Genomic DNA, 25,585 nt, shown 5'->3' on the forward strand with positions numbered 1-25,585 from the left:
CTTCGCAGTTCTACCCGAAGTGCTACATCTTTCTGAGTTTGTAAATTACTTGTAAATTAAAACATTACTTGTAAATTAAATATCCCACTGCATTAAGCATACTGCTTACACTGGTTTTTTACATAATATTATCTTTGTTTCATCTTAATTCTTTACTTGTATCCCTTATCCTCTCTCATAATTCATTTTCTTAAAGTTTTGTCTGTACTGGTCTGAAACTGGCTTTGTTTCTTCTTTGGTGTTTGGCTGGTGTAATTCCAAACCCCTTTAAAAACATACTTTTCTAAATTCTTCCTACTCTAGTTATTTTATCATTGTACAGTTTTGCTATCTATTAGTGTTTTCTTAATTATATCACTTTTATCTGAGGGATAGAAAAGTGGGACGCAATCAAATGAAAGTTTCAAAATTTACTGTCCTGTCAGCTGGGATGCTCCTGCTGACTACACATGGACTCGAGTCTACTGTACTAAGAAGTGATGTCTCTTCATGATTTTCTAATTTGTTCAGAATCACTATGCTCTAATTTCCTCAAACTAGCTTTATTGCCTCTGTTGTCTCCTCTTGCTCAATCTTCCCTTAAAAGTGGTTGGGAACTACTATATGTGGAGCTCTTTGAAAATCTGTAGGAAAAATCAGCATCCAGAGGTCTGTCCCTTTGTGCCCCTCTCCCCATTTTAAAAGAGAAGGACAATTTCTTTTCAGAATTCATTGGCTTACATACCCCTCCTCCTCCCATTTTTTTTATGTTAAATAAAATGAGTAGAACAAGGGCATCAATGCTGCTTTTTTTCCAGACTATGGCTGGGAAAATAGGGAGGTCTGGAGAGACATTCTGATGTGTCAAAGCCAGGACACAAAGGATCTAATATGCCAAGAAAGGGTCAAATTCATAGCCAGAACTCAAGTGATTTTATTTTAGACAGGGCTGTGAATATGAACAGTATTAGGGCCAAATGCCAGGGAGTCCATCCAGTTTCATCACCTCATGTAAGCTACAAGGGGAGAAAAAAGACAGGAAACTGCTTCAGATTGGGCATGTTGTATTGCTGTCTCCTCTCTCCCTCTCTAAGTCCTAACCACTTCGCTCTGTCATAACCCAAAGTTACTTTACAGCTATATACAAATATCTACAGGGAAATATCTACAGTTAGCTTTTTAAAAGTGTATTACAGTCAAAAGGTTTACACTTGCTCCTGTACCAGTAAAAGATATAACCAAAATTTCAGCAAGATTTTCAGTCACATGGCTTGCAATAGTTTAAAACAAAATTAAAAACCTGTTAATTGGAGCAGAACTATATGTAAATAGGAGGAAATAATCCTTTTAATAACTGACAATCTCAAAGACCTACCACTGACAAAGACAGCTCTAATAAGTTTTATGTAGGCTTTGTCTAGGTCTCCTCGTCGTTCTGCATTCTTGAAAATTGATTCCGCGAGAGCTGCAAACTCTTCAAATTCAGCAACAAATGGAAGGATCCCAACTTTACTCTTCTTTGAGATTTTTACTTCATCCATCTGTTTCATTTGATTACTCTTAAAATTTAAAACAACACATGTTAGCCTCTAAAATGCAAATCCTGGCCATGCAATGAGTACCGAAAGAAAAGAAAAATGCAGACATACTGAAAAACTGACATTTATTCAAACACAGAAATAATTTTATCTTCCAAATAGTATATCTACTTAGCCTTCCTCCCTTTTTACTCTCAGAAATTTGTTACGAAAGAATTAAATGGAAATAAAAAAGGAAGATGAGCAAATAAAATTTTCCAGCTTTTACTCCCCTTTGTTTGTTTATTTAGTATTGACAAAAAAAAAAAAGGGAAAAATAAATGGTCAAACTATACTAGCAAAGGAAGTTTCTGACATTCAAAACTGCCTCTGCTACTGCCAAAAGGTTTGCCATTTTGTCTAAACCGAGTTTTTGTTAGATACAAGACAGAAATAACTGAACATATAGAAGAGATATTTCTTTGACATGTTATACTCAAAGAGGAAAAGCAAAATCCTCTGAAATCCATTATGTTTTGTTTCGCTAAGCAAAAAAGGCAGAGCACTACAGTTTTCTTCCATCTCAGTAAGAGTGTAAGTTTAAATAAGCAACTAAAAATGCCAACTAGCTCAGAGCCGTGAACAAGTGGTCATATTTGTTACAAATAGCCGGCCAGTAGAAGAGCTGTAAAGTTATTCATTTTCAATTCAAATTTAAAGTAAGAATTTAACTATAAAAAAAATACAAAATCAAACTGAGTAGGAGTGGGCTTCCTATAATACGATGGTTAGCTTAATCAAAATAACTAAAGAACTTACAATGCATTTATCAAAGTTCCTTTTGACAGTCACCAAAACATTTCCAAGTGTTGTGCTGAGAAATGAAGCTGGGTCCACATTTTGTGCTGTCCATACATGATGACTCATCTTAACTAACATATAAAGGGAATTAAAGCTATCAATCTTGTCCCCCAGCGCTATAAGATTGTTCAGCTCAGGTTCAATACAACGAAATATTTTTGTCATCATTTGTCGGATCATGTCCTTCCTATTAAAAATGCACAAGAAAAATATTACTCTGACAGCTTACTAGGCTATTGCACACGTTCTTTTGTAACATTTTTAGGATAAATTTGTTGCCTATAGTAGTCTTATTTGCATTCAGCAAGTCTCATGATTTTCAGAAAATTGCTAAGGGAAAAAAAGCCAATGCCACACAGTAAAAATCAATAATCACAGGAGTAAAATATTCCAAGAAGTACTCTGTGTGTAAGCTCTCTCACACTCAAATTCAGAACTTGGCTAAGCATATTTTTCAAAGCATATTTTGCATATTACAGTGTCTAGTTCTACTTTGCAAGATATTAAGAGAATTAAGCATCTTTTTTTATACTACTATAGACAGAAACATCCATCTTTATACAATAATTCTTATATTTATGGACACATTCAGTGTTTAGGTACAAATTAAGAGTTCACTATTCACCTTCACTAGAAAGGAACAATTTCTGACAATAGAGGAAAAAAGTTTAATATGCCAATCAAATTCACATGTAGACTTAAGAATCAATAAGCAACACCAGCAGCACATACTCAGATGATACTGTTTGGGGAACACCAGAAGTGAATGAACGAGATAAAGTTCCTCCATCCATTTCTTCCGCTTCATTCTGTAAGAGCAAAGAATGTATATAAAGAGAGCTGAAAGCTTGCCTCCAATTCTGTATTGAATTGATAAATATATCTGACAAAACCCACAGGAAGTATCAGCTTCCCCTGCCTCCCAGGAGTAGCGAATAGAACATTTTGCATGGTTCTGGTACTTTTCTGGTCACTTTCCAACAAATACAACAGTATCTACAATTACTCCCCATTGCCTTCCTACACAGATTGATATTAATTATGATCTTACGAGGAAACAAAGGCATGGCAAGAGAAACATGTCAGTGCTTACTAGATTTTGTATTGCTTAGACAAAGAAAAGCTTCTGCCAGCTAATGGAGAAAAACAAATTATCAGTCACTTGGATCACATAACTGCCAGACAGATTCAGAAGTTATCTTTTAAACAGGAGTCTAATGAGGCCTGTTCATTATTTTTTACTTCAGTGACAGACAGAATGAAGAATCATACCGTTGTTGCTCCCGAGATGCTCTGATGTTGCTGTAGTTTGAAAAATTTACTAATGAAGTCCTGTTCTGCCAGACACAGAGGCTCTAATTCACTTAATACTTGCTCAAAAATCTAAAGAAAGCCAAAAATTTTATTAACACAACAAATACTAGGAACAGTTAATAATACTGATTATAGTTGGCTGTTGAATAGGATTTTATTACTTTCTGTCTTCAGTAAGCTTTACAAGGTTTATTTCTACTTAATAGAAACAGCTTGTATTTAGATCCTTAAAAGTGGTATCTGCATCTTCAACATAGTTCCTTCTCATGCAAATAACAACAGGAAAAGAACTATCTATGTTTTTCCACAACTAGAACTTGTCTAGTCGCAGCGTGAGGAAGGACTTTTGTACCATAATGAAACATTCACATTTTAATATTAAGTCATAAGTTGTGCCACCCTCTTTTCTGCCTGGATTTGCCGAGAAGAAGATAACAAAATTAAAAGCCCAGGGAAGAAAAACAACTAATCTATGTATGTAGAAGATAACTGCTTCATGGAAAAGTTTCTACATAGCTGCCACTGAAACCAACAGCAGGTTTTGTAGAAGTATTCATCACAACTTTTAGTTTTAATCCAAAATAAACCACTGTTTTGTCAAGAATTCATTAAAAGAATGTAATTAAAAGCACCTACTGAAATGGTCAATCAGGTGTTAGACGTAATTCTAATCTATCAACTTTACACAATAGAAGTACTGCAAGTATTTAAGGATTAGGACATGCAATAATTTACATAAATGAAATAAAGCTAGCTGCATAGTAAATCCACACTACTGAAAACTTAAAACTGTGTATATATTAGTCACACTCACATGTCCCCAACAGATGTGGGATAAAAGCCAGGAGGAGTTGAAAAAATTAGCACTATACTTGTAGTTGTATAAAATTCTTTTAAAAAGTGATCATTTTAATTCCAGAGAAGGTGCTGCGACAGGTGTGTAATATAACTAAAGTTAATACTGTTTCAGGCAAATAATATTTGCTCACAAAAGTGATTGAGCAAGGATTTGAAGTTAGAATAAAAATATCCATCTTCACAAATTAATTCAATAGAGAACGCGCAAATTATTTTTCTCTCTCACTCTGATAAAAGCTCCTTTTCCCTTCACAGTACTGAGAAGTTAATTCCACAAGAAGTGATGAGTACCGTCACTTTTAAAGGTTCATCTGAAAAACTCCAGATGCTGAGGACAATCCAGTAATAACTTAGTGCCATTGGTTAAAGCTGAAAACTGATGATAACTATAAATAAAATTGTAGGGCCATACTCAGGTCCTGGCTAAAAGAAGACTGCTTTATCTTTCACTTATGCTTACATACTGGCAAAATCTGACAGAACACATGAACGTTTGTATTGAGACAAAATCTGTTGAAGAATCCATCAGTTCAATTCCTATTTGCTATAAAATGTGTATTTGGCTTAATAGGCCATGTTTTTATGCTTGGTACTCTCTGAAGATCATACACAGCACACTCAGGAACTAAACTGAATCTTAAAATCAGAGAACATACCTTAGATACTGCTGTTATTAGAAGTTCGGTGTATAAAGGATTTGAAATTGGTGTGTTTTAACATTTACACAGTACAGATTTTTAAACTATACGAAAAGGATATGCAAGATGCTTCTAATACAAAAATGAGGGAATCCTATGCAATGTTTTGGCTTTACCTTATCAAATTTTGTTCTGTCAGCCACATCAAGGTCAGAGGCAGACATGTTTCCCATATCCAGCAGCGAAGATGACTGAGACCTACGGTTTCCCGAACTCTGAACAGAGAGTTTATTTAGGCTAGAAGTAGACCCAGTCAGTTTTCCTGAGCTTCCATGAAGACCTGTGAAGTAAAGACACTATGAATGAGGGAAGCGAAGGCAGAATAAAATAGTCAAAACAACAGGTCCATTACAGAACATACAAGATCAAGAGCTGCTAATAGTCTTACATTAAAATCAGCCAAATCTATTTTTGTCTAAGCTGAAAATGCTTTTTCCATAAACACATTCTTTATTCATTAGACTGTAACTGAAATACTTCACTAAGTTTCAAAGTAAAAGGTAGCTATATCAGCTCTCATTGTAAACTATGGGAAAAAGGTATACAAGGAACAAAACTGTGAAATACAAGAACACTGGGAGAGATAATCTCCTTGAAAACTTGAAAGCAAAGACCAGTTATGATCTTTGTGAATGGACTCTGGGCAAAGGCTGACATGAGCAGAATTAATCCACAAGAAGGAAAAAAAATAAAAGGCTTTATATACACATAGGCACTTTTTGATCTTGATCTTTCTGCTGTTAGCATCCTTTTGTCTACATAGTTTGCTCCAGGTATTTTGCTGGCTCTGCAATCCCATAGAACTCTACTGTTTATGCTCCCCTTCTCCTTTACATCATAATTAACATTTAGACATCTGTTCCTGATATTGTGAGCCCTTCTCCTAGGTGAGGAGCATATCTTTTTATTTTTCTCCTCCCAAACTTTAAGAAATGTTGGAACAGGATGGAGAAAGCCAGTAACAAAAAAACACCAAGAAATCATCAATATTTCACCCCCATGTAAACTTCTCAAATCTCAACCACAAACAACAATCTTGCAAACTTCACACGACTGCTATGTTGATATCTAGTCCAGGGACAAGACAAAAATCTACAGATCTAATTAAAGTTGTTAACTCAATCTTATTGGAAGAGTTGGAAAACTAAGACACGCTTTCAAGCACAAACATTATTTAGGTCAACTAGCAGGATGGGAAAGCCAAAGGATGTTGCCTTTACCTGTGAACCTTCTCTATGTCAGGCCATTTTAGCCACACTTCATTTTTGCCTTGCAAAAATGATGGTTCTGCTTAATGCTTGTTTCACTCTGAACAGAGTGCGTCAGTGTTAGGTAGATTTTCCATGATGCAGCACTACATCTTTACATCGACACGCATGCATTGACAACACCAACTAATGCAACTAGTTATACTCACTCTCAGTTTCCTGTTTGACAGCACTTTCTTTTCGAGGCAGTGTAGCTGGGATGGATTAGGTTGCAAGCATCAAAGACAAAGACAAGTTAAAATGCAGTTTGCACAAACCATGCACCAGATGCAAGTTAAGCTCTAATTGGAAAGAAACATGCAGAGAACTATAAGCAGCAGGTAACTCCATTGCAAACACATTTAGTTGGAGAGGTGCTATTCTAGAAATTCAGTATCTAAGCTACATGGAAAACAGTAAGGTTCTGAGTATAAAACTTGGTGTTTTCTTACATAGTATGTTCAAAGAACATTTTTGGTAATACATTTAAGTTCCCCAAATTGAAAAGTCCATTAAATTATGGTTTTATTTGTCAGTGTTAATGTTGCGAATGACTCAGTTTCAAAGATCAATCATCATATTGATAATAGCCATGAAGAAATTAAGATATACTTATGCCATTCTGGACTGAGTCACAGAGACTGTCCACCTCTTGAATTTAAAATCCACATACCAATACTGCAAAGTCACTGATATTGACTATTGCTGCACCAAAAATTGTCTCAGAACTTGCAGTCATCAATGAAAATAATAAATATATAGTTAAAAAATGTAAAAGGTGGATTTTTAATTTTTTCCTGGTTTTGGAGGATAAACCAGTTTCCTCAAATGGACTTCAACACGAAATTTAGACTAAATGGGCATTTGTAGTAAAAACAGAATCCCTAACCAGTAAAAGGCATTTGCATACATACACTAAAAGCAATATGTGGTATTAAGAAGATCTCGATGAAGATGAATGCTACAAGCCCCCCAGAATGGAGCAGGCAAGCAGAGCCTACTGTAATAGAATGAGTAAATACTTCCAAATGCCACAAACATGTCTTAAATACCAGATGTTCTTAAGTAGGCAACACTACTGACAATTACAAAAACAAACTCAAATTTAATTCCAGACTAATTTTTAGATCTTGGTGGTTTTAGCAGTTTTTGAATAAAGATGTTTAGGTCTGATGTATTTAGTATATACTTCCATCATGCATTGGTCCCATTTATCATACTCAATTTCCAAATGCACGGGACAATATTATAGAATAGGAAGAACTACAGGTGGAGATCAGGCCCTGGACAATTGGGGAGCCATAGTAGCTTTTGAGAAGCCACATCTTAAAAACATATGACAGTAGTACTACTATTTCCACATTGCCTTTATGGTATTTAAGTATCACAGTCTTGGCTTCATCAGAAAAGAAAAAAGAAAAAAAAAAAAAAAAGAAAAAGAGACTCTTTAAGACAAGTGTGAATGCTCACAATCCATATTTTTTTGCCATAAAAATGCAGACAGAAAACTTTGCACTAGCACAGAATGCCAGAATTCTTCCAGCATCCCCTCTGCGTTTGAGGCATTCAAATAGCAGTGCTATTCCCAAAGCACAAAAAAAAAAAAAAGGCAAGAACACACACCAACACAGCTTGTAAACAGGTCATCTTTAGTGTCAAAGTACAACTGGAGCATTATGCACCTACACTACTCCTTTAAAAAGTCTACTATTAAGTAGTGATGTATCTTGAATTAATGTGCAACTGCTAACAGCACAGACACTACCTTCAACATAGAAGCCTTTGAAATTGCACACTGCTGTAAGCTGTTACAAAATAAATACATTTGCACAAATACAGGACAGAAGCCTTCTCAAACTGCAGCTCTTATGCTGATGAATTAACAACCACTTCCTCCAAAATGCCTGATGATTCCATAACATCTACTCTGCAACAGTTACAAAATTGCTACAAAAAACTGTCTCCTCACAAAAGCAAATAACTACAGAAGTGCCAACATAAAGTGTTTAGAATGTTTTAGAAATCAATTTCTATTAGGATAAAGTGGAGTTTTTTTCTTGCAATAAGACAGCTTTTCAAGACCGATGAATTTAACTGTTCTGACAATGACAGATTATGGCACCACTTGCTCTCCGTGTTCCACAGCTTGCCAAGACTTGTCTTTCCAGCTTCCTCCTCCCTCAATCAAGCCTCAAGAAGCTCCTGCTTTCTTCCTTTCATTACTTTTTTCTGTTCTCTATTACCACACTTTAAAGCAGAAGTTCAAGATCCAAAGTAGGCTTGACAGATATAGTTGAAGCTGCACATAATTTCTGAATTTTGAAATTAGTGAACTGTGGCAAATGTAATTTTTTTAATAACTTTTGAAACAGTGAATTTTAAAATATAGACTAGCCAATATATAAATACACATAGATCACCGTTGCTTTCAAAGTATTTCGGATTTTTCTTTTTAAGCTTCACTTCCCTACTCACACTGGGCTATTAAATCCTAGCAGGAAGATATACTTCCTTAAACGTGAAGACCTACAAGTCAATAAAATATGTTTTCTAGTCTCAGACTACCTAGCTAAATGCTACTACAACCACAATGAAACACATTTCCTTAGGCAGAATTAGCATTAAAACTAGTTTCTTCAAAATTCACCCAAAACTTATCAAAAGCAGAAATGATAGCAGAAAGAACACACACAAGTGCTGTACAAGCTTCCTTTAATTACAAATTTGTCCCAGTAATAAAATGGGACAGTTCAAGTCATAAAATATGGTTGATGGTTAGTTTAAAAGTGAGTGTAAGTTCGAAAAAAAATCAGAGAAAACTCCTATTTTATTCTTCTATCTTGACCAATTTCACAGAAATTTTATGAATCATATTTTTCATCCAACTTCTCTACCTTGCCAAAAGTAAACAATTTTGCACCATTATAAAATTGACCCTAGGTGTTGTAGTGAGTACTATAGAAGGAAATAACAAGATTCAAATCAAGGTATGTGACCCCCAGAAGCTTACCAAACTTTTTTCCTTCTCTGGTTGTGCCTGTCATCTTGATCTTGGCAACTTCAAAGAAATCTTTTATTTCCCTTTCATATAGTCGTGATAAATAATCCATATAATTCTTAAAGGAGGAATGCAAAGTTAGTTAACAGGTGGATATACTGACTTTGCTGTATTACAGTTAAATAGTTTTTTAAAATCAGCAAGTATACAAGTTCTACTAAATAACTAACTGGTTTGGACTACACATGCATATATATTTATGTAGCATGCACAAAAACATATTAGTGATATTTAAGCAGGTTCTACTCATTTTCCTAGTGAGTTAACTGAGCATCAGAAAGCGGTACTTCTCCATAAGGAAAGATATCCAATGTTTTACAAATAAACAGGATTTCTTGTGGTAGAGCAATATAGAATTCACTTCAAGACTAGAGTGACAAGAATTCAGCATCATTCTCTGTAGTGTCTTTTACTAGACTATGCCCCAAAAAAAGCAAATAGGATATCATTCCCTACACATCTTCCTATGTCACTTCCTTTACCACTATTCTCAGAAGAAAAACAAAAGACCAGAAAACTTTTAGAGGTGCAAACTCTTGTTTTACTTTACTACCAGATTGTAAAATGCCAAGTTGTTTTACATTAATATTAATCTTAATATCTTATGATACTTCAAAATAGAGACATAGAATCTTGGAGGAAAAAAAATAAATACACATCATACAATATCAAAAAATGAAGCCTCTTATTTCAAAGAGGAATAAGAAAAGAGGAGCGGTGATTTATGTTTAATATAAAGGAATATTAAAAGGATGTGAACATACACACAGCTAATTCTTTTGACTCAAGCATCATTTGAGTGCTCCACATACCTTAGTAAGTCCTTCGTATTTTGCAAAATCTGTGTTCTTGAGCCACTCCATGAGTTTAGCATATCGAAGTAAATCTCTGTGAAATGGATGGTGATTGGGTAATGTCAACTCAACAGAATGCTGGGCAAGAGTAGAACTCTGATCGTGACCCTTGGTAAGAGAAAGCATTAAAGTAAATCTGGAAGCATTACACAAATATACTAGAACTTTCCTGAAAAACTCAAAATGAAGCCAGTATCCCATTCAGACAAACACAAAAGCAACAAAATACTTTGCATGGAAACAAAGCCTAGAGACACACACTGAAAAGATATCTAACATAATATGACATTGAGATATTATAGGTGTGGCAGGTAATGCATCTTAGTAAACTTGTTCACGCTAAGGTTCTTGAAGTTCACCACTGCCTTCAGGGACGAGTCAAATTAGTCATTTTTTCCACAAGAAGGCAAGGTACACCTCACTGGAGATTTAACAAGTATCCAATTGTTTCTGAAAAATTCTAAGAGATTATTTCTCTAAAAGAAAAAAAAAATCCATAGCTGCTTCTTTTTAAAGCTGATGTTCCCATATACCATAAGACATTTCAGGTCTCCAGTCAATGGGTAGCCTAGATGCTAATTATGAGCTTTATACTACATCTCTGAAAGCCTGCTGCAATTCAACCTACTTTAGCCTGCTTTGGCGAAGCCTTGGTCAAGTCTTAAACTCATTAGTTCTCACAAATTCTCTCTCCCTCCACACAACTGTAGACATATACATACTTTCAGTAAACATTTACTAGAGTTAAACACCTTACAACATGCAGCATAAACCAAGACACATAACAGCAAGCTACTAATCTCATTTAAATGAAGATAGCATCATATTGCTTGAACAACACATAAGCTTTCATTTGTTTTAACTCAAAAGCTTCCTGGGAAATTCAGGAAGCAAGCCAACTAACATGGTTCAGCCATGTAGCAGAACACACAATCATTAGCCCTGGGTTAATGGAGGGGAGGATGTGACTTAATTTCAAATTGTCTTCAATACTTCATGTAAAGTATTTTTTACCAAAATACAGCAACAGAACTTGATCTTAAGCATAGTTTGTGCCACAGCAGCACAAAACATTGTCCTATTCAGTCTCCAGTTTCTGTAGCATAACATGTGGTGGTTCGTGCAGGTCAGTTAACATCAGTCCTTAACACAGGAAGCATTCCTGGACAGTTCCATCTTGGATATGACAAGTTGGAAGAAAATAAGTTGCTCAGTTAAAAATTGTCTGGGCAGGTCTTTAAGTTGAAACAGACACAACTTTGGATCACAAAGTCAAAAACTAAAGCAACTTTGGCTCATCTTTCTCTAATCAGTTCAAGACTTTGGTTAAAGAAGCTCTACAAGCTTCCATGACATATTTACAGATTTTTTTGTTTTACAAACTGAACACATAAGTCTTAATAGTATTTTTAACAGACTAACCTTTACTAAGTAGTGCAATGTGAACATGCCAGATTACGGGTAACACTAAACTACTTTTTTGTATCCAGCATGAATACTCACCTAATTTGAGTCCTGTTCTTTTAACTACATAAACTGAGACACAAATGGACCCAAAGGAACAAGTCCTACACACTTCAATTTATTCTCTCAGACAATGAGGAGGGGTCACACTATAAATCTCCCTTCTAAAAACAAATCTTATAGTCTGACTCCAACAAAACACTAACTTTATAAAGTGTAATTACTGCAACATATAATTTGGAATTGGAATCTAGCCAGGACTAGCAACACAGCTACTGATATGTCATACCTGATACTGCATGTACTTCTGGGCATATAGCAAATATTTTCAATAGCTTTTTGCTATGCTTTTATAAAAACTAGATATGGAAAACCATTTATGTTTTTTTTCCTGGTGTGTAACATTCCTACAGCATATACTTTAATGTTCAAGCTCATTATAGTTCAAGACAATTATCTGGTTGCTTTGACAGTTTTATTTAACTAAGTCAGTCCAAAGGCTAGTTCATATTACTGTTGCAAAATACTCAGATACCCAAATTTTTATTGCTTCTTCCATCTAACAGTTTTATTCATGTCCCTTTATTAGATATAACTTCTTATTTTTGCTTAGTAGTTGCTAAAGCTAGATAACAAATACCACCCCCAAGATAAATTTCTCTCTCTGAGACAACTTTTCCACAGGACTAATCATTGTGGTTGTCCTGAATTATGCCCTGTTCAAGTCTGTTCCAAAATATTACAGAGTTTCTAGGTATACCTTCTGTATCTAATTAACAGGCTTCCTTCTCACTGAACATACATTTATACCATTATCAAATGATACCATAAGTTCGTTATTCAACTATTTTGGAGCTTCAAAGCTTCCAACTATTTCAAATTTCAAATGCACAAAAGTCCAGAGTTGCCTTTAATTAAATGCTGAACACTGTTTAGAAAAAAAGAATAAACTTTTAAAGTTACAGATGCACAGTAAAGTTAATAAAATATTATTTAGAAACAATAAAGACAACTAGATTAACTGTTAGTTACTCCAAACAGTTTTTAACACTGCAGTGAATAGCAATCCAAAGTTGCATTTCTGTTTAAAACTTTTAAGATTTATTCTCATTTTTCTCATTCTACAACTGTAGTTTGAATCACAGCATTGGGTTTGTTTGTTTTGTTTTTGTTTTTTTAAAGAGAACAATGTCATACTTCCAAGATAATATATTTAATATGAAATGTCAACACTTTTGTTTTCCATCTAACGAGCTGTGAATCAAAAGACACCTTACTTGCATTAGCGGCTGCCTAGACATCAGGTTTTCATTGGTCATTTTAATTTAGAAATTTTTATCTGACTTGTTTTCTTCTGAAGTGCTTCAACTTATTTTTTAAATAATCATTCCAAACAAATAATGCAACTCTTCACATGCTAAAAGGTAGCAAAGTACTCTAGTTAGACTTATAAAAAACATGGGACTGAGAAATTGCTATATTCTGTTCAGAGTGACAAAACAAGGTCATTTTAAATAAGGTAACACAAAAGTGTATTATACTTTTAACACGCGAACTCTTGCCTCAAAATGAAGTATATAAACGTTTAGTTTTCTTTTACAACAAGCAGAAGGACTTTGCAGAGACACATCTCTTACAGTTAATGAACTCTTCTTGTTTAACCTTACAGTAAGGTCATATTTTTTATCTGACTAATACCTCACAGCTAATAGCAGGCCAAAACTTTGCAGAGGGTAAATCTAGATTAAGAACAACGTGAGGCTCCTATTAGTTATTTTTAAAAATTCTGATATTAATTCTTTTTTAAATTGCAAATTGGTAACAGCATTTTCAACAGCACTGAAAAATCTCCTCAGACGTACTTCATCTCATACACATAGTATTACATAGCAATAGTAATCTCTTATTTAAAAAAAAAATCCTTAGGAATATCAGAAAAGGCATTCTGTTTAACAGTCTCTTTCACACACAAGTCCAATATTCAGTCTTTGTGAATGCATTTTTACGGGGCTTATATAGCATAGCTTCTACTTGCTCATTTAGAGGCCAAGACACATAGTCTGTGCTCAGTTTTTCTTAATATGAAAAGGAACGGGAGAAACATACCTTCTTAAGAACTAAAGGCAAAAAAATAATGTACTGTAGAACTAGAATTCTTCTGCAGAGTGAAGAAAATGTAGGAAGCACTTACCTTTGCCATAAGACAATAGGCTTATATTCTTGAATGAAATTTTCTATACAATTATCTTTATTCCATTTTCTGTACTCAGTCTAATACATAAAAGCTGAAGCTTTGATTGTGCTAATAAGTATAAAAATACAAATATCACAGGTTGCCACAATTGCAGTATCTGCAAGTTGCACATCTATTACAGTTTCCTGAAAATATCTTTCCTCCATACATCTCAGTCTGTCTCTTAGCAATTTCTGGAGATCAGATCAGAGGAGTGTTAGCTCAAAGAGATAAACAAAGCTTGAGGGCTAATACAACTAAAGGAAGTGAGAAAGGACACGAGTCTGAAGCTCTGCAGTCAGTCAGGACAAATTTATTTTTGTAAAGCCAAAGATGCAGCTGCTAGTTAGGTGAGTCAAGCTCAAAAACATTAGTTAAAAAAGCCTGTATCAAACCCAATGTACTCACAGGAACTGACAGATAGAAGGACCTGTTATAAAGTTGAAGGAAGGTCTGAGTAAACTAATTGGAAATAAAAACAATACAGAGATTTTAAAAATTATGCTGAAAAATGACATCCAGCCTTTAGGAAACAAGTCTCAGGACAGTGATTTCTGAGTATTTCAAATTAAGACACAAAAAAAAAAAAAAAAATCAAGGTTTAGACATTTTACTTTTTTTTTTTTTAATGACCCTTGAAGTTCAGAAGTCCAATGCTCTTAGCCTCTGACACCCTTGAAAAAAACCCATCAGTGCTTTTTCTCCTCAATCCATCAAGCTTTACAATTAAAGTAAATCCTTATATATTACATTGCATTTAACTCAGTAGCAAACCCACTAAAAAGTGGTGTGGGTTTTTTTTTAAAGGTAAGAGATTTCTGTAGACAACTACAGTTTGGTGTGCTTAATAATATGTCAGCCTGAAGTGACTCTAGCAGTCCATTCATTTACTCATTACAGTATAGAACATGTCCTGTTTTTACAGAATCATAGAATGGTGAGAATGGGAAGGGACCTCTAGAGATCATCTGCTCTAATCTCCCTGCTTAAGCAGGTCCACCTAGGTCATGTCACACAAGAATGCATCCAGGCAGGTGTTGAAAACCTTCAAAGGAGAAGACTCCACAACCTCCCCAAGCAGCTTGTGCAAGGTTCCCTCACCCTTACAGTAAACAAGTTTTTCCTTAAGTTAAAGTGGAACTTTATGTGTTGCAGATTTTGTTCATTACCCCTAGTCCTATCACTGGAAACTATGGAAAAAAGCATTGCCCCATTCTCTTGACATACTTGTAAGTAAATACTTGTAAGTATAAGGAGATCTCCCCCTCAGTCTTCTCCAGGCTGAACAGTCCCACATCCCACAACCTTTCCTCCTAAGAAAGATGCTCCAAAGGTGGATTGTTCTTCTTCTAAGTAAAAGTTTGTGACTGACAATTTCAAATAAAGTAGTAAGAAATAATACCTGTTGAACAAACACACTGTTCAAATGACTGGCCAGTCTCCGTGCAAATTGCTCACGCAAGTCGCTAAACCGCTGCTGTTGCTGTTTCACTGCATGAAGCATATCATGTCCTAAAACCAAGAACAACTTCATAGCGTACAAAATACATAGTAATATTAGAAGTCACGATTCCCTCAGTCTACAAACAAAATCCGAGGAAAAGCATGTAAAGGCTTACATAGTAAGTTTTGTATGCTATGCTGTAGCCTAACAGAAACATTACCTGGACGAAGAGCTACATTCATACACTGCAGAAGGGCATCTGCTGCATTAGTACAGGCCTCAATGCCTCGAGAAGATGTCAGATCTCCCTCCTGAAGGGCCTTTATATGACCTTTAGCCAAATCCATGTGATTCTACAAAATAATGGATAGTACTGTCCATAAGCCAGAAGCAGGTTAGTGGGCTATGCTGCTGAACCAAGAATGAGAAATACATTTCCATCATTATAAAGACTTTCTGAAGTTAGTGCAATAATAAAACGTATAAGTAAACTCATTCTGTTATATTCTATGTCTCATTCATATATGGTTGCTAAAGAGGGTAGCAATCTAAAAGAATTTTATACAACCATAGTAAACACAATGAAAGTACGTACCACTAAGAACTCTATCTCTGACAGCAGTTTCACATTATTTGTGTTGCTGAGATGGATTAGGTGGTTGCTTTCTGAAATTTGATCCATTTGCTCTTTTACACTCTGAAGCATTTCTTCGTAACTGCTGAGCTTTAGCTCAATTTGGTCAACTTCCTTTAGAGCTTCATCTAGCAATTTCATCAAGATATTCACCTGTTTCTCCGAGGCCATAATTGACTGGATATTTGCCTGTGCAGAAAATTAAGCCAGAACATTTTAAGAGACATCAAAAGCATTCCAATATTTCCTTCTCCATCTGCTACTGTCGAATTCCAAAACCCTTGCTGAAAGCAATAATATTAGATTGTATTCCTTCTAATTTCAAGTGTTATTGAACACAGCAGTTTTTCAGCCTATTAATTTTTTATTTCATAAAGAAAAGATATAAAACCAGAACTTTGCTCAAGTTCTTAGAATCAAAGTATTGATCCACACAAAAGTAAAAAGCAAAATCTCAACTACACTGGAACATCTTTAGTTACAGAATCCAAGAATAGTAGGGGTTGAAAGGGACCTTTAGAGATCATCTAGTCCAACCCTCATCTAGTCCAGAGAAACAGCTTAGCTGTCACATCCCCTGTTGCAAGATCAGCTATTTATGACAGCAGCTGTTTTCAAAATATGACACACATAAAACTCGACAATTTGAGGAGGTCATTAACTGTTCCTTCAATTCTGTATCACTTGCATCTTCTTAAGCTTCCTAAGTGACCTCTACAATGTTGAGTTGGTTAAAAAGCAAAGTAGCAAACAATATGGTACTGTTACAGACAGATGATCCGATACTTCAATGTTACTAGAACAAATCCATTTCTTAATTACACTAAGAGTAGAATTTTAGGCTCAAGAGTTCACATCCGTGGACACAAACATGAATGTCTGTTCCCTCTTCCTGCAACTCTGCCTTCAAGAAAGGTATATGCAGAATGTCTCCCTTTTTTTTCCTTCACAGCTTCTCATCTGAAAGCCTGCGACTCACCCCGGAAGGTCTGGAAGGTAAAAAGTAAAGTTGAAGATTTAAAAAAATCTGGTGACAGGATGCAGCTCTCCTTGGGAGAAGATATATATTTACCTTTAAATATACCACAGAACACGTTAGATGCTTTTTCAAAGAACACTCCATAGTATCAGTGAAACCAGTTCAAGATGTTAATACACTGTACGTACGAAGAAATGCTTACCCCATCTAGCACTTGTAGCTCTCTTGACAACTTCTCTGCAAAGGCTTCAGCATTAGAAATAGCATATTCACACCCTTCCATCATTATTTCAATGTCCTGTTCTTCTCTTGCATTTAACTCCTGGTATTCATCCACAGCTTCTTCATCACCTCCTGCGACACTTTGATTCTCTCCACTTGGAACAGATTCTTACATAGAGAAGGGAAATAAAATACATTATGAAGTGCAGAAAGTCACAAGCATTTTAAGAACACTTAAGTATGTTTAACTATCTTTAAGGAAATGAATCCATTCAACAACCTGCATAACAAGTACCTGCTATCTATGTACACTTTTTTCAATTCTCAATCTTCCATGGGATTCATTAAGATTACCAGAGCTGATTCCCAACAGTGATGTTTTTCAAATTATCCAACATTAGCAAAATACAAACAGCCACCTGCCTTTACTGATTGTGCAAAGGGACATACATCAACATCGGAATATATTACAGTATTACACTAAACTTGTTAGCAGAGAATGAGTAGCAGTTAGATTCTCTCTTTTGGAAGATAGCACATAAGGGAAACATATTAAAGTGTATTAAAAAATACATCGCTGAATAAAAAAACCAAATCACTATCTTGATCCTCAAGATAAGTTTCAGAGCAGGAAGATCAGTGCTAGGGTAAGTGAAAATTATATAACAATGTTTTCATGAACTGTGATTTCTCACAGCAGTGCTTATTTACTTAAGCAAGCCATTCAAGGGCAAACAAACTTCACAGAGCATTACCACAGTCCAGACAGAAAGTAGAACATTTGAAACACCTCTCATCTCTAGAAGCTTAAATCAGCTATCCAAACCAGTATTTTTAAATGACAAAAAAATCCAATATTATTTAAGAAAGAATTCTTACAAAGCAAAATAAAAGAAAAAGGTGTTACGCACCTTCTGCAACTTTAGGCAGTTCTGAAGAAAAGTGTGGAAAAGCAGAGGAAAGGAAGCAGAGAATGTTAGCTAGATAAAGCAGGAACATTGTGTCTATTTTGAAGTGTCAGTAAGTTTGAATGTATTAATATTGTAAGAACTCGAAAAGTTAGAGGGTGGTTAAAAACATTGTTCAAATAAAAATACAGAAATGCCATCCTCCCTCTTCTACATTTCTAACTGAAATTCTTCTGCACAAGCCCATCTAGTATTTAATATTAGCAGTTTAACTACATCTGACAGATTTAACATGAGATATGCTCACTCATTAGGCTTTACAAAGAAAAAAAAAAAACTATTAGAAGACAACACGACTGTAAAAATAATAAAGAATGAGCAAACACAAGACCCAGAGCCTTCTTAGCAACCAGTCCTGTAAACTGTAATATGGTTCAGCAGAATTTAACACGCTTCGCAGATTATAAACTACAAATCTCATAAAAAAAACTCATATAACCTTTAGCATGTTACTGAAGTGTCGCTTTTTAAAGTATTTTTCTAATTCAAGGGAAATGAGAATGGGAATAAAAGAAGATTCATTACACATATAGTCCTACCAGACCTTGCAGGTAGATTTAATTTTGTTCAAGAAACAGAATGTCTTAGAAATACAATAAGCTTATCAATATTTAGAATTTCATTAATGAAGTATTTTGTCTTGGTCCTTGGTTTTATAACAGAAGATTTTTTATCTAATTACTTTGCTTATCTGAAGACTTAGATAATATAAAAGAATACAACAGAATAGAGAAAAAAACCTATCAGGATTGGGATTTATTTTTTTAGTGTATCTGTTTTACACCAATAATAATTCAGCTTTATACTTAACATAACAGGTGCACAAATTTACCTTCCAAAAGCTGTGAACTAACATTAATAAAGTCAATTTTCTTTCTAAGATATCTCTGATTGAGTTTCCAGATACATGAAATGAAGGTGTTCTTTTCCACTGTGCTGCTTGCAACCCATTTGTACACTTTGTCAAAATGCAAGTCAAATTCGGGATTTTCCTGCAAAAGATGAGATGTTACAGGGTCAACAGTCAAATGATTCTCTGAGCAGCACAAACTGTTTACACGTTTAATTATTGAGATGACAGGATAAAAATGAAATTACAGAATGCCAACCTTAAGGTGATACATGAACTCTGGCACCCTGATGTACTTTAATGAAGGTGCTAAAAGACTGAAAGTGAAAAACTGGAATCCATGCTGTGAAGACAGCATTTTGTCAAGTCAGATAAGACAACAATAACACATAATAGAGGTCTGTTTCAACAAGCAGTTCACAGCGTTGTCTGTCCTGAAACACTGTCCTTGGATTGAAAACTGTCCTTCTGAAACTACTGGAATTATTGACAACATATACAACACAAATCAAGGAGACTTAGGGGAACAGGCAAGGGAAAGAAAATGGGCACTTTATGTATTTTATAGATTCAACAGTATTTGATAGCACTGAACAGGATAGAAAAAGAATATTTGGTAGAAAACTACTAGAGAGGTATTTTCAACTAGATTTATCACCTGATGAAGGCATCGCTTTGAAAACAATGGAATAGAGTACTTTCTACAGCCACTTATGAACTTAGTTTTTCTGGTAGTTTCAGAGATCGTATTATAATAATTTCAATGAGGTCCAGTCTCCTCCTGATGAAAAATGTTATAGCCTGAGATACAAATTAAATTCTTACTCATATATAGTTTGTAAAAACTAGTATTGCTGCTACTTATCCGTAGAAGCAGTATGCACATGAAACCAAGCAAAGTGAGAAATGGTATTTCCTGTACAGCACAATAAAAGTAGTTGTGTTTTTTTCCTGTAGTTTATATTGATAAAGAATGATATATTTCTAACCAAAAAGTATCATGCAAAAAAAAATTGTCTCACAACCAGTATAGGAAAGGCCAGCGTTAAATCACATTTGGAAACCAAAACATGAAGTACCTATAAACTTTAATTATGATGATTTTTAATGAGAGAATTTCGCATGCAACAGTTGTTTTTTGAAATAAAACATAAAAATTTCTCATTAGAATGGTATATACATTACAGCATATTTCTGAAAACAGTTACCAAATTGTTTTGCAAGAAAAAGGCCTGAAAGACAGCATCATTTTAAATTGGACTTCAACCTGAAGGAAGCAATTCTCCAACATTGTATTTAGGAACAGCATGGAAAATCTAAAGTCTAGCCAACAAGTTTGTTGACAACTGAAATAACCAAACATATTTAACTTATACTTGAGTGACAAATCCAAATAAATTTTTAAAAAATCTTAGTTTGTGACAACCAGTTAATTTAAGTGGTCAAAAATAGGCTGCTGTTGTCATTCTATAGAGAACATCACCACCTCAGGACTGTATGCTTTCTAACAAATGGCTAACGTCATGATTAAGAGAACTCATTATAAGAGCTCACCCTCAAGCTTATATACTGCTCATTAAGGATGTTTCATGTGTCCTAGAGAAAAACCTTACATGTAGCTCAATGGCATTGGTAGGATGACCATAAATGTTAAGGGGAAACTAAACTTGGAATAAAAATTTCCCTAGGACTTGAAACAAACGAAAAAGTACTGGTTCTTAAAACAAGCCCTCTACAGTCAGGGGGATTGCTACAATAAACAGGGCAGATATGCTCGAATAGAAACATTCTGAATATCTAAGTTACTCTTACTCAGTTTATCAAGGCTGTATTTTTGGAAAGAAGAAAAATGCAGGCATAAGCAGCACAGGAATGCATCATCCTAATTCCTAATTAATACGTTATTGATCTAAGCTTTAAAGCAATCAGTATCAAGGAAGCTAACTCTAAGTTGGAACCACAAGGATGTTCTGAGCAGAGCACTAAACTAAAAAAAGTTATACATACTTTAACAGCATCTTTGGCATCAACAACAGCAAGATCTCGAAGTGCCCATGCAGTCTGCCTTTTGTAGAAATCTCCCTTGTCAGATTTTTTCACTTTTACCACATTTACTTGCACTGGTCGTTCTGTTGTCACTGTCAAATGAAGTAACAGAGAAACTCAAAATGCACAAATTAGTTTAACACCTATTCCTGTTGTACTTCAGTTTCTGACATGAGTTATCCATGGAGGAGATTTCATAGTATTTATTTCATTAAAGGACATCCTTTGAAATGTTTTCATCCACAATACCTACAGCTGAGTTTAAGTCTCAGTCAACAAGATAGATGTCTCGATACAGCTTGTGAAGTCAAGATTCCAATATTTATACATATTTCTTTGATACAGCAGATCTCAGACCATGGCCACATAACTAATAAAGCACAAAGGTAATTAGAGATAATAGACTAAAAACATTTTTTTTTTGAGATTTCTCAGTTAAAAAAATCTAGCAAGCTAATTTATTGGCAGATCAATTCAAATCACCTAGTTTTATGAACACACATACACTCAAAGAACATTAGAACTAAGGTCAGTTATTGTGCTACTTTCTAGAGTCCTCTGCCATACTGTAGACTCTAACCAGTACTCCTTATTGCATTTTATTTAGGCAGATCAGCCTAGATACCTACTAAATCCCCTTTTAAGCACTATCTACAGTCTGCTTCAAAAGTTCACCAGTCCCACACAAATAATTTTGATTCTTTAATTTAAAATTGCAATGAGATCTGTGAATGTTGGTTTTGTATAGCATTTTGTTTCTTTTTTTAGTAGAAGTAATAATGGAAGTATAAGCTACAACTGATTTTCTCCATTAGAAACAGACAGCACTTGTTTTATATGGGACAAGAATAAACATTGTAAATAAAGCCAAGACAAATGCAATTGAATAAAAAAACAAATGTGAAGAGAAGAAGTAAGATGTGATATGACTGTGTACCTGTGGCACACAAAAAGCAGTTTCTCTTCTTCTTGCCTGCTTTGCACACGTTCACAATGCTCAATAAGCGTTCATCATTGGGAGTGAAAATATCCCTCTGTAAAGCATGCTTGATTGCAGTCATTTTCTCTCAGCTGAAAGATTTTAAGAAGTCAAAATACATTCATGCATACTTAACACCAAAAAAACCCCAACAAAACCAGGCATTTAATAGCAAATACAGCTTTTGGTAGAAGAACAGCCCACTTTATGAAAGAGTCCAAAATAAAGCTTCAGCTTAGGATCTTCAAGATCTTGCTTCAGTTAGACAACTGTAATTTATCAACACTAGGATGATCCTTCTGCTTAATTTATTAAAGAACAAAAAGCTTCTTCGTAGTAAAGTGGAATGTCAGGCATTAACAATAAAAAAGTTGAAATGGTCATCTGAGGAAGCACTCCCCAAGTAGTAGAATTTTAGAATGCTGTGGGTCCAATAAGAATCTGTATGAAGACAACCCCTACCATTCTATGATTCCATGAATAAAAAACATCCATAAAATTTGACAGGATAGAGAATGTGAAAATGAAGTCACTACAGTGTTGACTTTAAACGGAACTTAAAACTACAGAAGATTTCAAATAAATCTGAAGTATTTAATTAAACTTTCAGTACTTTCACCAAATCAAGGTTATAGGTTGAGCAGACCAAATGGAAAATAATGTTCCATTTAGAGGAAGAAAAAGTGTCTCTGTCTCCCTGTTTTGAAGGAAGATTTCTGGTATATATTCTGGATATGGTATGTCACAGCAGTCCTTCAGTCCACCATTCAGACGTCACAATTTCAAGTCTAACAAATTACTAGTTTTGAGTCTTGGTGGACCACATACACATCCTAGTTATCTTATGGTATAAGGAAAAATCACTGACTCGGGAACAGTGTCTCTGCATGCTTCCTCACTCCTGCCTCCCTTTAAGAGAATTCTCAATTGGTACTTTATCCCATGTTATAAGAACATTCTCAAGTATCCTGCTCAAACAGTTTTCTTAAAGCAGAACAAATACATAATATTGTAGTTGGCGGCCAAAAAAAACCTCTAACCCAATCAAAACACCACCAGCATGCTAGAGTTCTCCCAGGTTTGATACCTCTGTAAAGAACATTTGTGATGGTCTTTTGTGGTCAAATTCATCATTCTCAATTCGTGGAGAGTTACTAAAAACTTATTAGCAACATATGGGCCATTGTGTTTATAATATAACTTTACCCAGCAACCAGGCTCCACAACACAGAGGAATTAGCAATATTCACCTGATTCAGAATAGTTCCTGACACTATGTAGAAATTCTAGGTTGACTGAAAAGAGCAACACTTAGACATCACATTTCAATATTTTTATTTAAATACAGAAGCTCCACTGTTTCTTTGAGCTTGTGTCTGAAAGTTTTACTGTGGGTTAAAAACATGATTCATACACATCACATGCTCAGCTGATGCTGAGATGATACATGAAGTTTTCAGTTGGATTTTTCTCTTGGAGATACTTTCTCTGACAAACATGCAGCAAAGACAAAAAGGTTCCATTGACACTTGAAACAGAAAAGACGCTAACTTATCTTTTAGCCTTTTATGTCCCATTATGCCTCAGCTCAGTCAGTCACCATCATTTCTCTCATCTTAAGCAATCTGGTAGTTTTAAAAATTAGTAACCCAAGGGCTTTGGGAAATCAAAGGCCAACATAACAAGCTGGAATCAGTATTGTCAAATGTACAGAGCTCATGGCTTCCAAGGAAATGTTTTTAATAGGACACCCCTATGGCAATGCAACACTCCATACCTGATATGTAACAATTTTCTTCTCCTTTCATCAGCTACTGGGTCCATCTTTTGTTTCCCAAATTGCATCAAATTGTCATTCCTGTTACTCTTCAGCATGTGCATAAGATGAACACACAAAACACTGACAACCTACTGCATTTCAGAAATATCCTCTTTCCATCTGAATTTTGGATTTTCTTTCTGCTCTAAGTCACATTCAGACTGCTGACACTTGCTAACTCTCCCATTTCCTAGAATCATAGAATCATTACAGTTGGCAAAGATCTTTAAGGTCATTGAGTCCCACCACTAACTTAACACTGCCAGGCCCACCACTAAACCAAACCATATCTCTCAGCCCTTCATCTACACATCTTTCAAATACCTCTGGGGATGGTGACTCCACCATCTCCCTGGGCAGCCTGTTCCAATGCTTAATAAAAAGCATTGGAAAAAGTGAAAAGTGAAAAGTGAAAAAGTTCTTCCTAATGTCCAATTTAAACCTCTTCTAGCACAACTTGAGCCCATTTCCTTGTGTTCTATCATTCATTACTAGAGAGATCAACCCCCACCTCACTAGAACTCCCCTTTCAGCAGTTGTACAGAGCGATTGTATTTCCTTTCAGCCTCCTATTCTCCAGGCTAAACACCTACAGCCCCCTCAGCCAGTTCTCTTAAGACTTGTTCTCTGGACCCCTCACCAGCTTTGTTGTCTGTCTCTGGACACGCTCCAGCACTTCAATGTCCCTCTTGTAGTGAGGGGCCCAGAAACAAACACAGTATTCAAGGTGCAGCCTCATCAGCAATGAGTTCAAGGGGACAATCACTTCCCTGGCCCTGTTGCTCACACTATTTCTGATACAAGCAAGATGGCATTGGCCTTGGCCATCTGGGTACACGGCTGGCTCACATTCAGCTGGCCCCCAGGTCTTTTTCTGCAGGACAGCTTTCCAGTCACTCTGCCTCAAGCCTGCAGCACTGCATGGGGTTGTTGTCGTCCAAGTGCAGGACCCAGCACTTGGCCTTTTTGAACCTCATAAATTGGCCTCAGCCCAACGATTTTGACTGTCCAGGTCCCTGTGAAGAGCCTTCCTGACCTTAAGCAGGTTCCATGGTAACACAAGTTGTCCAGGTTGTGCAGAATACACCTTTCCCATAAAAGAGAACACATAAAACCAGAGATCAAAGGCTTGCTCTGACATATAGTCCAACTTCTGTTACAAACTCAGCCTCCTTAGTCACAGCCACCAAAACCTTCACAACATGCCAGGTCCAAGCACATCATGAAGTTCTTCACATATGAATCCTGCTGTCCCAAAGGAACACAGAATTAATCACAAGGAGCTAGAGATAAGGCCACCAAGATGATCAAGGAACTGGACCATCTTTATAACGAAAGGCTGTGGAATCTAGGGCTTAGCTTAGATAAGAGAAGACTGAGGGGGTACCTCATCAACACAAGTACCTAAAGCATGGATGTCAGGAGGATGAGGTGACACTTCTCTAGGGTCCAGCAACAGGATTAAGGGTAATGGACATAAGATGGAACATAAAAAGTTGTATTTAAACACAAGGGAAAACCTCTTTACTGTAAAGGTGACAGAGCCCTGGCAGAGGCTGCC

The 25,585-nt window shown here is 35.6% G+C and overlaps 1 protein-coding gene across 6 annotated transcripts in view; it reads right to left on the minus strand.

Moving 5' to 3' along the window:
* Positions 1–25,585, minus strand: part of EXOC1 (exocyst complex component 1) — a 30,381-nt gene that overhangs the window by 3,883 nt on the left and 913 nt on the right. For 2 of the 6 annotated variants that reach the window (XM_061993715.1, XM_061993714.1), the window contains exons 2-17: positions 22,164–22,297; positions 21,188–21,318; positions 19,163–19,322; positions 17,343–17,530; positions 16,123–16,350; positions 15,748–15,880; positions 15,486–15,595; positions 14,492–14,545; positions 10,345–10,494; positions 9,485–9,590; positions 6,645–6,689; positions 5,344–5,507; positions 3,630–3,740; positions 3,090–3,166; positions 2,316–2,544; positions 1,355–1,538 (exon numbers count right to left, since the gene is read on the minus strand). In XM_061993715.1, the coding sequence (XP_061849699.1) occupies positions 1,355–1,538; positions 2,316–2,544; positions 3,090–3,166; positions 3,630–3,740; positions 5,344–5,507; positions 6,645–6,689; positions 9,485–9,590; positions 10,345–10,494; positions 14,492–14,545; positions 15,486–15,595; positions 15,748–15,880; positions 16,123–16,350; positions 17,343–17,530; positions 19,163–19,322; positions 21,188–21,318; positions 22,164–22,287 (2,194 nt within the window). In that variant the 5' untranslated portion in view covers positions 22,288–22,297. Of the gene's footprint in view, positions 1–1,354; positions 1,539–2,315; positions 2,545–3,089; positions 3,167–3,629; positions 3,741–5,343; positions 5,508–6,644; positions 6,690–9,484; positions 9,591–10,344; positions 10,495–14,491; positions 14,546–15,485; positions 15,596–15,747; positions 15,881–16,122; positions 16,351–17,342; positions 17,531–19,162; positions 19,323–21,187; positions 21,319–22,163; positions 22,298–23,982; positions 25,041–25,585 lie in introns of those variants that run through there. The other 4 variants (XM_061993717.1, XM_061993719.1, XM_061993718.1 and 1 more) reach the window with 4 other exon arrangements.

The sequence above is a fragment of the Colius striatus genome, chromosome 3, assembly GCF_028858725.1.
Source record: "Colius striatus isolate bColStr4 chromosome 3, bColStr4.1.hap1, whole genome shotgun sequence".
NCBI classification, from domain to species: domain Eukaryota; kingdom Metazoa; phylum Chordata; class Aves; order Coliiformes; family Coliidae; genus Colius; species Colius striatus.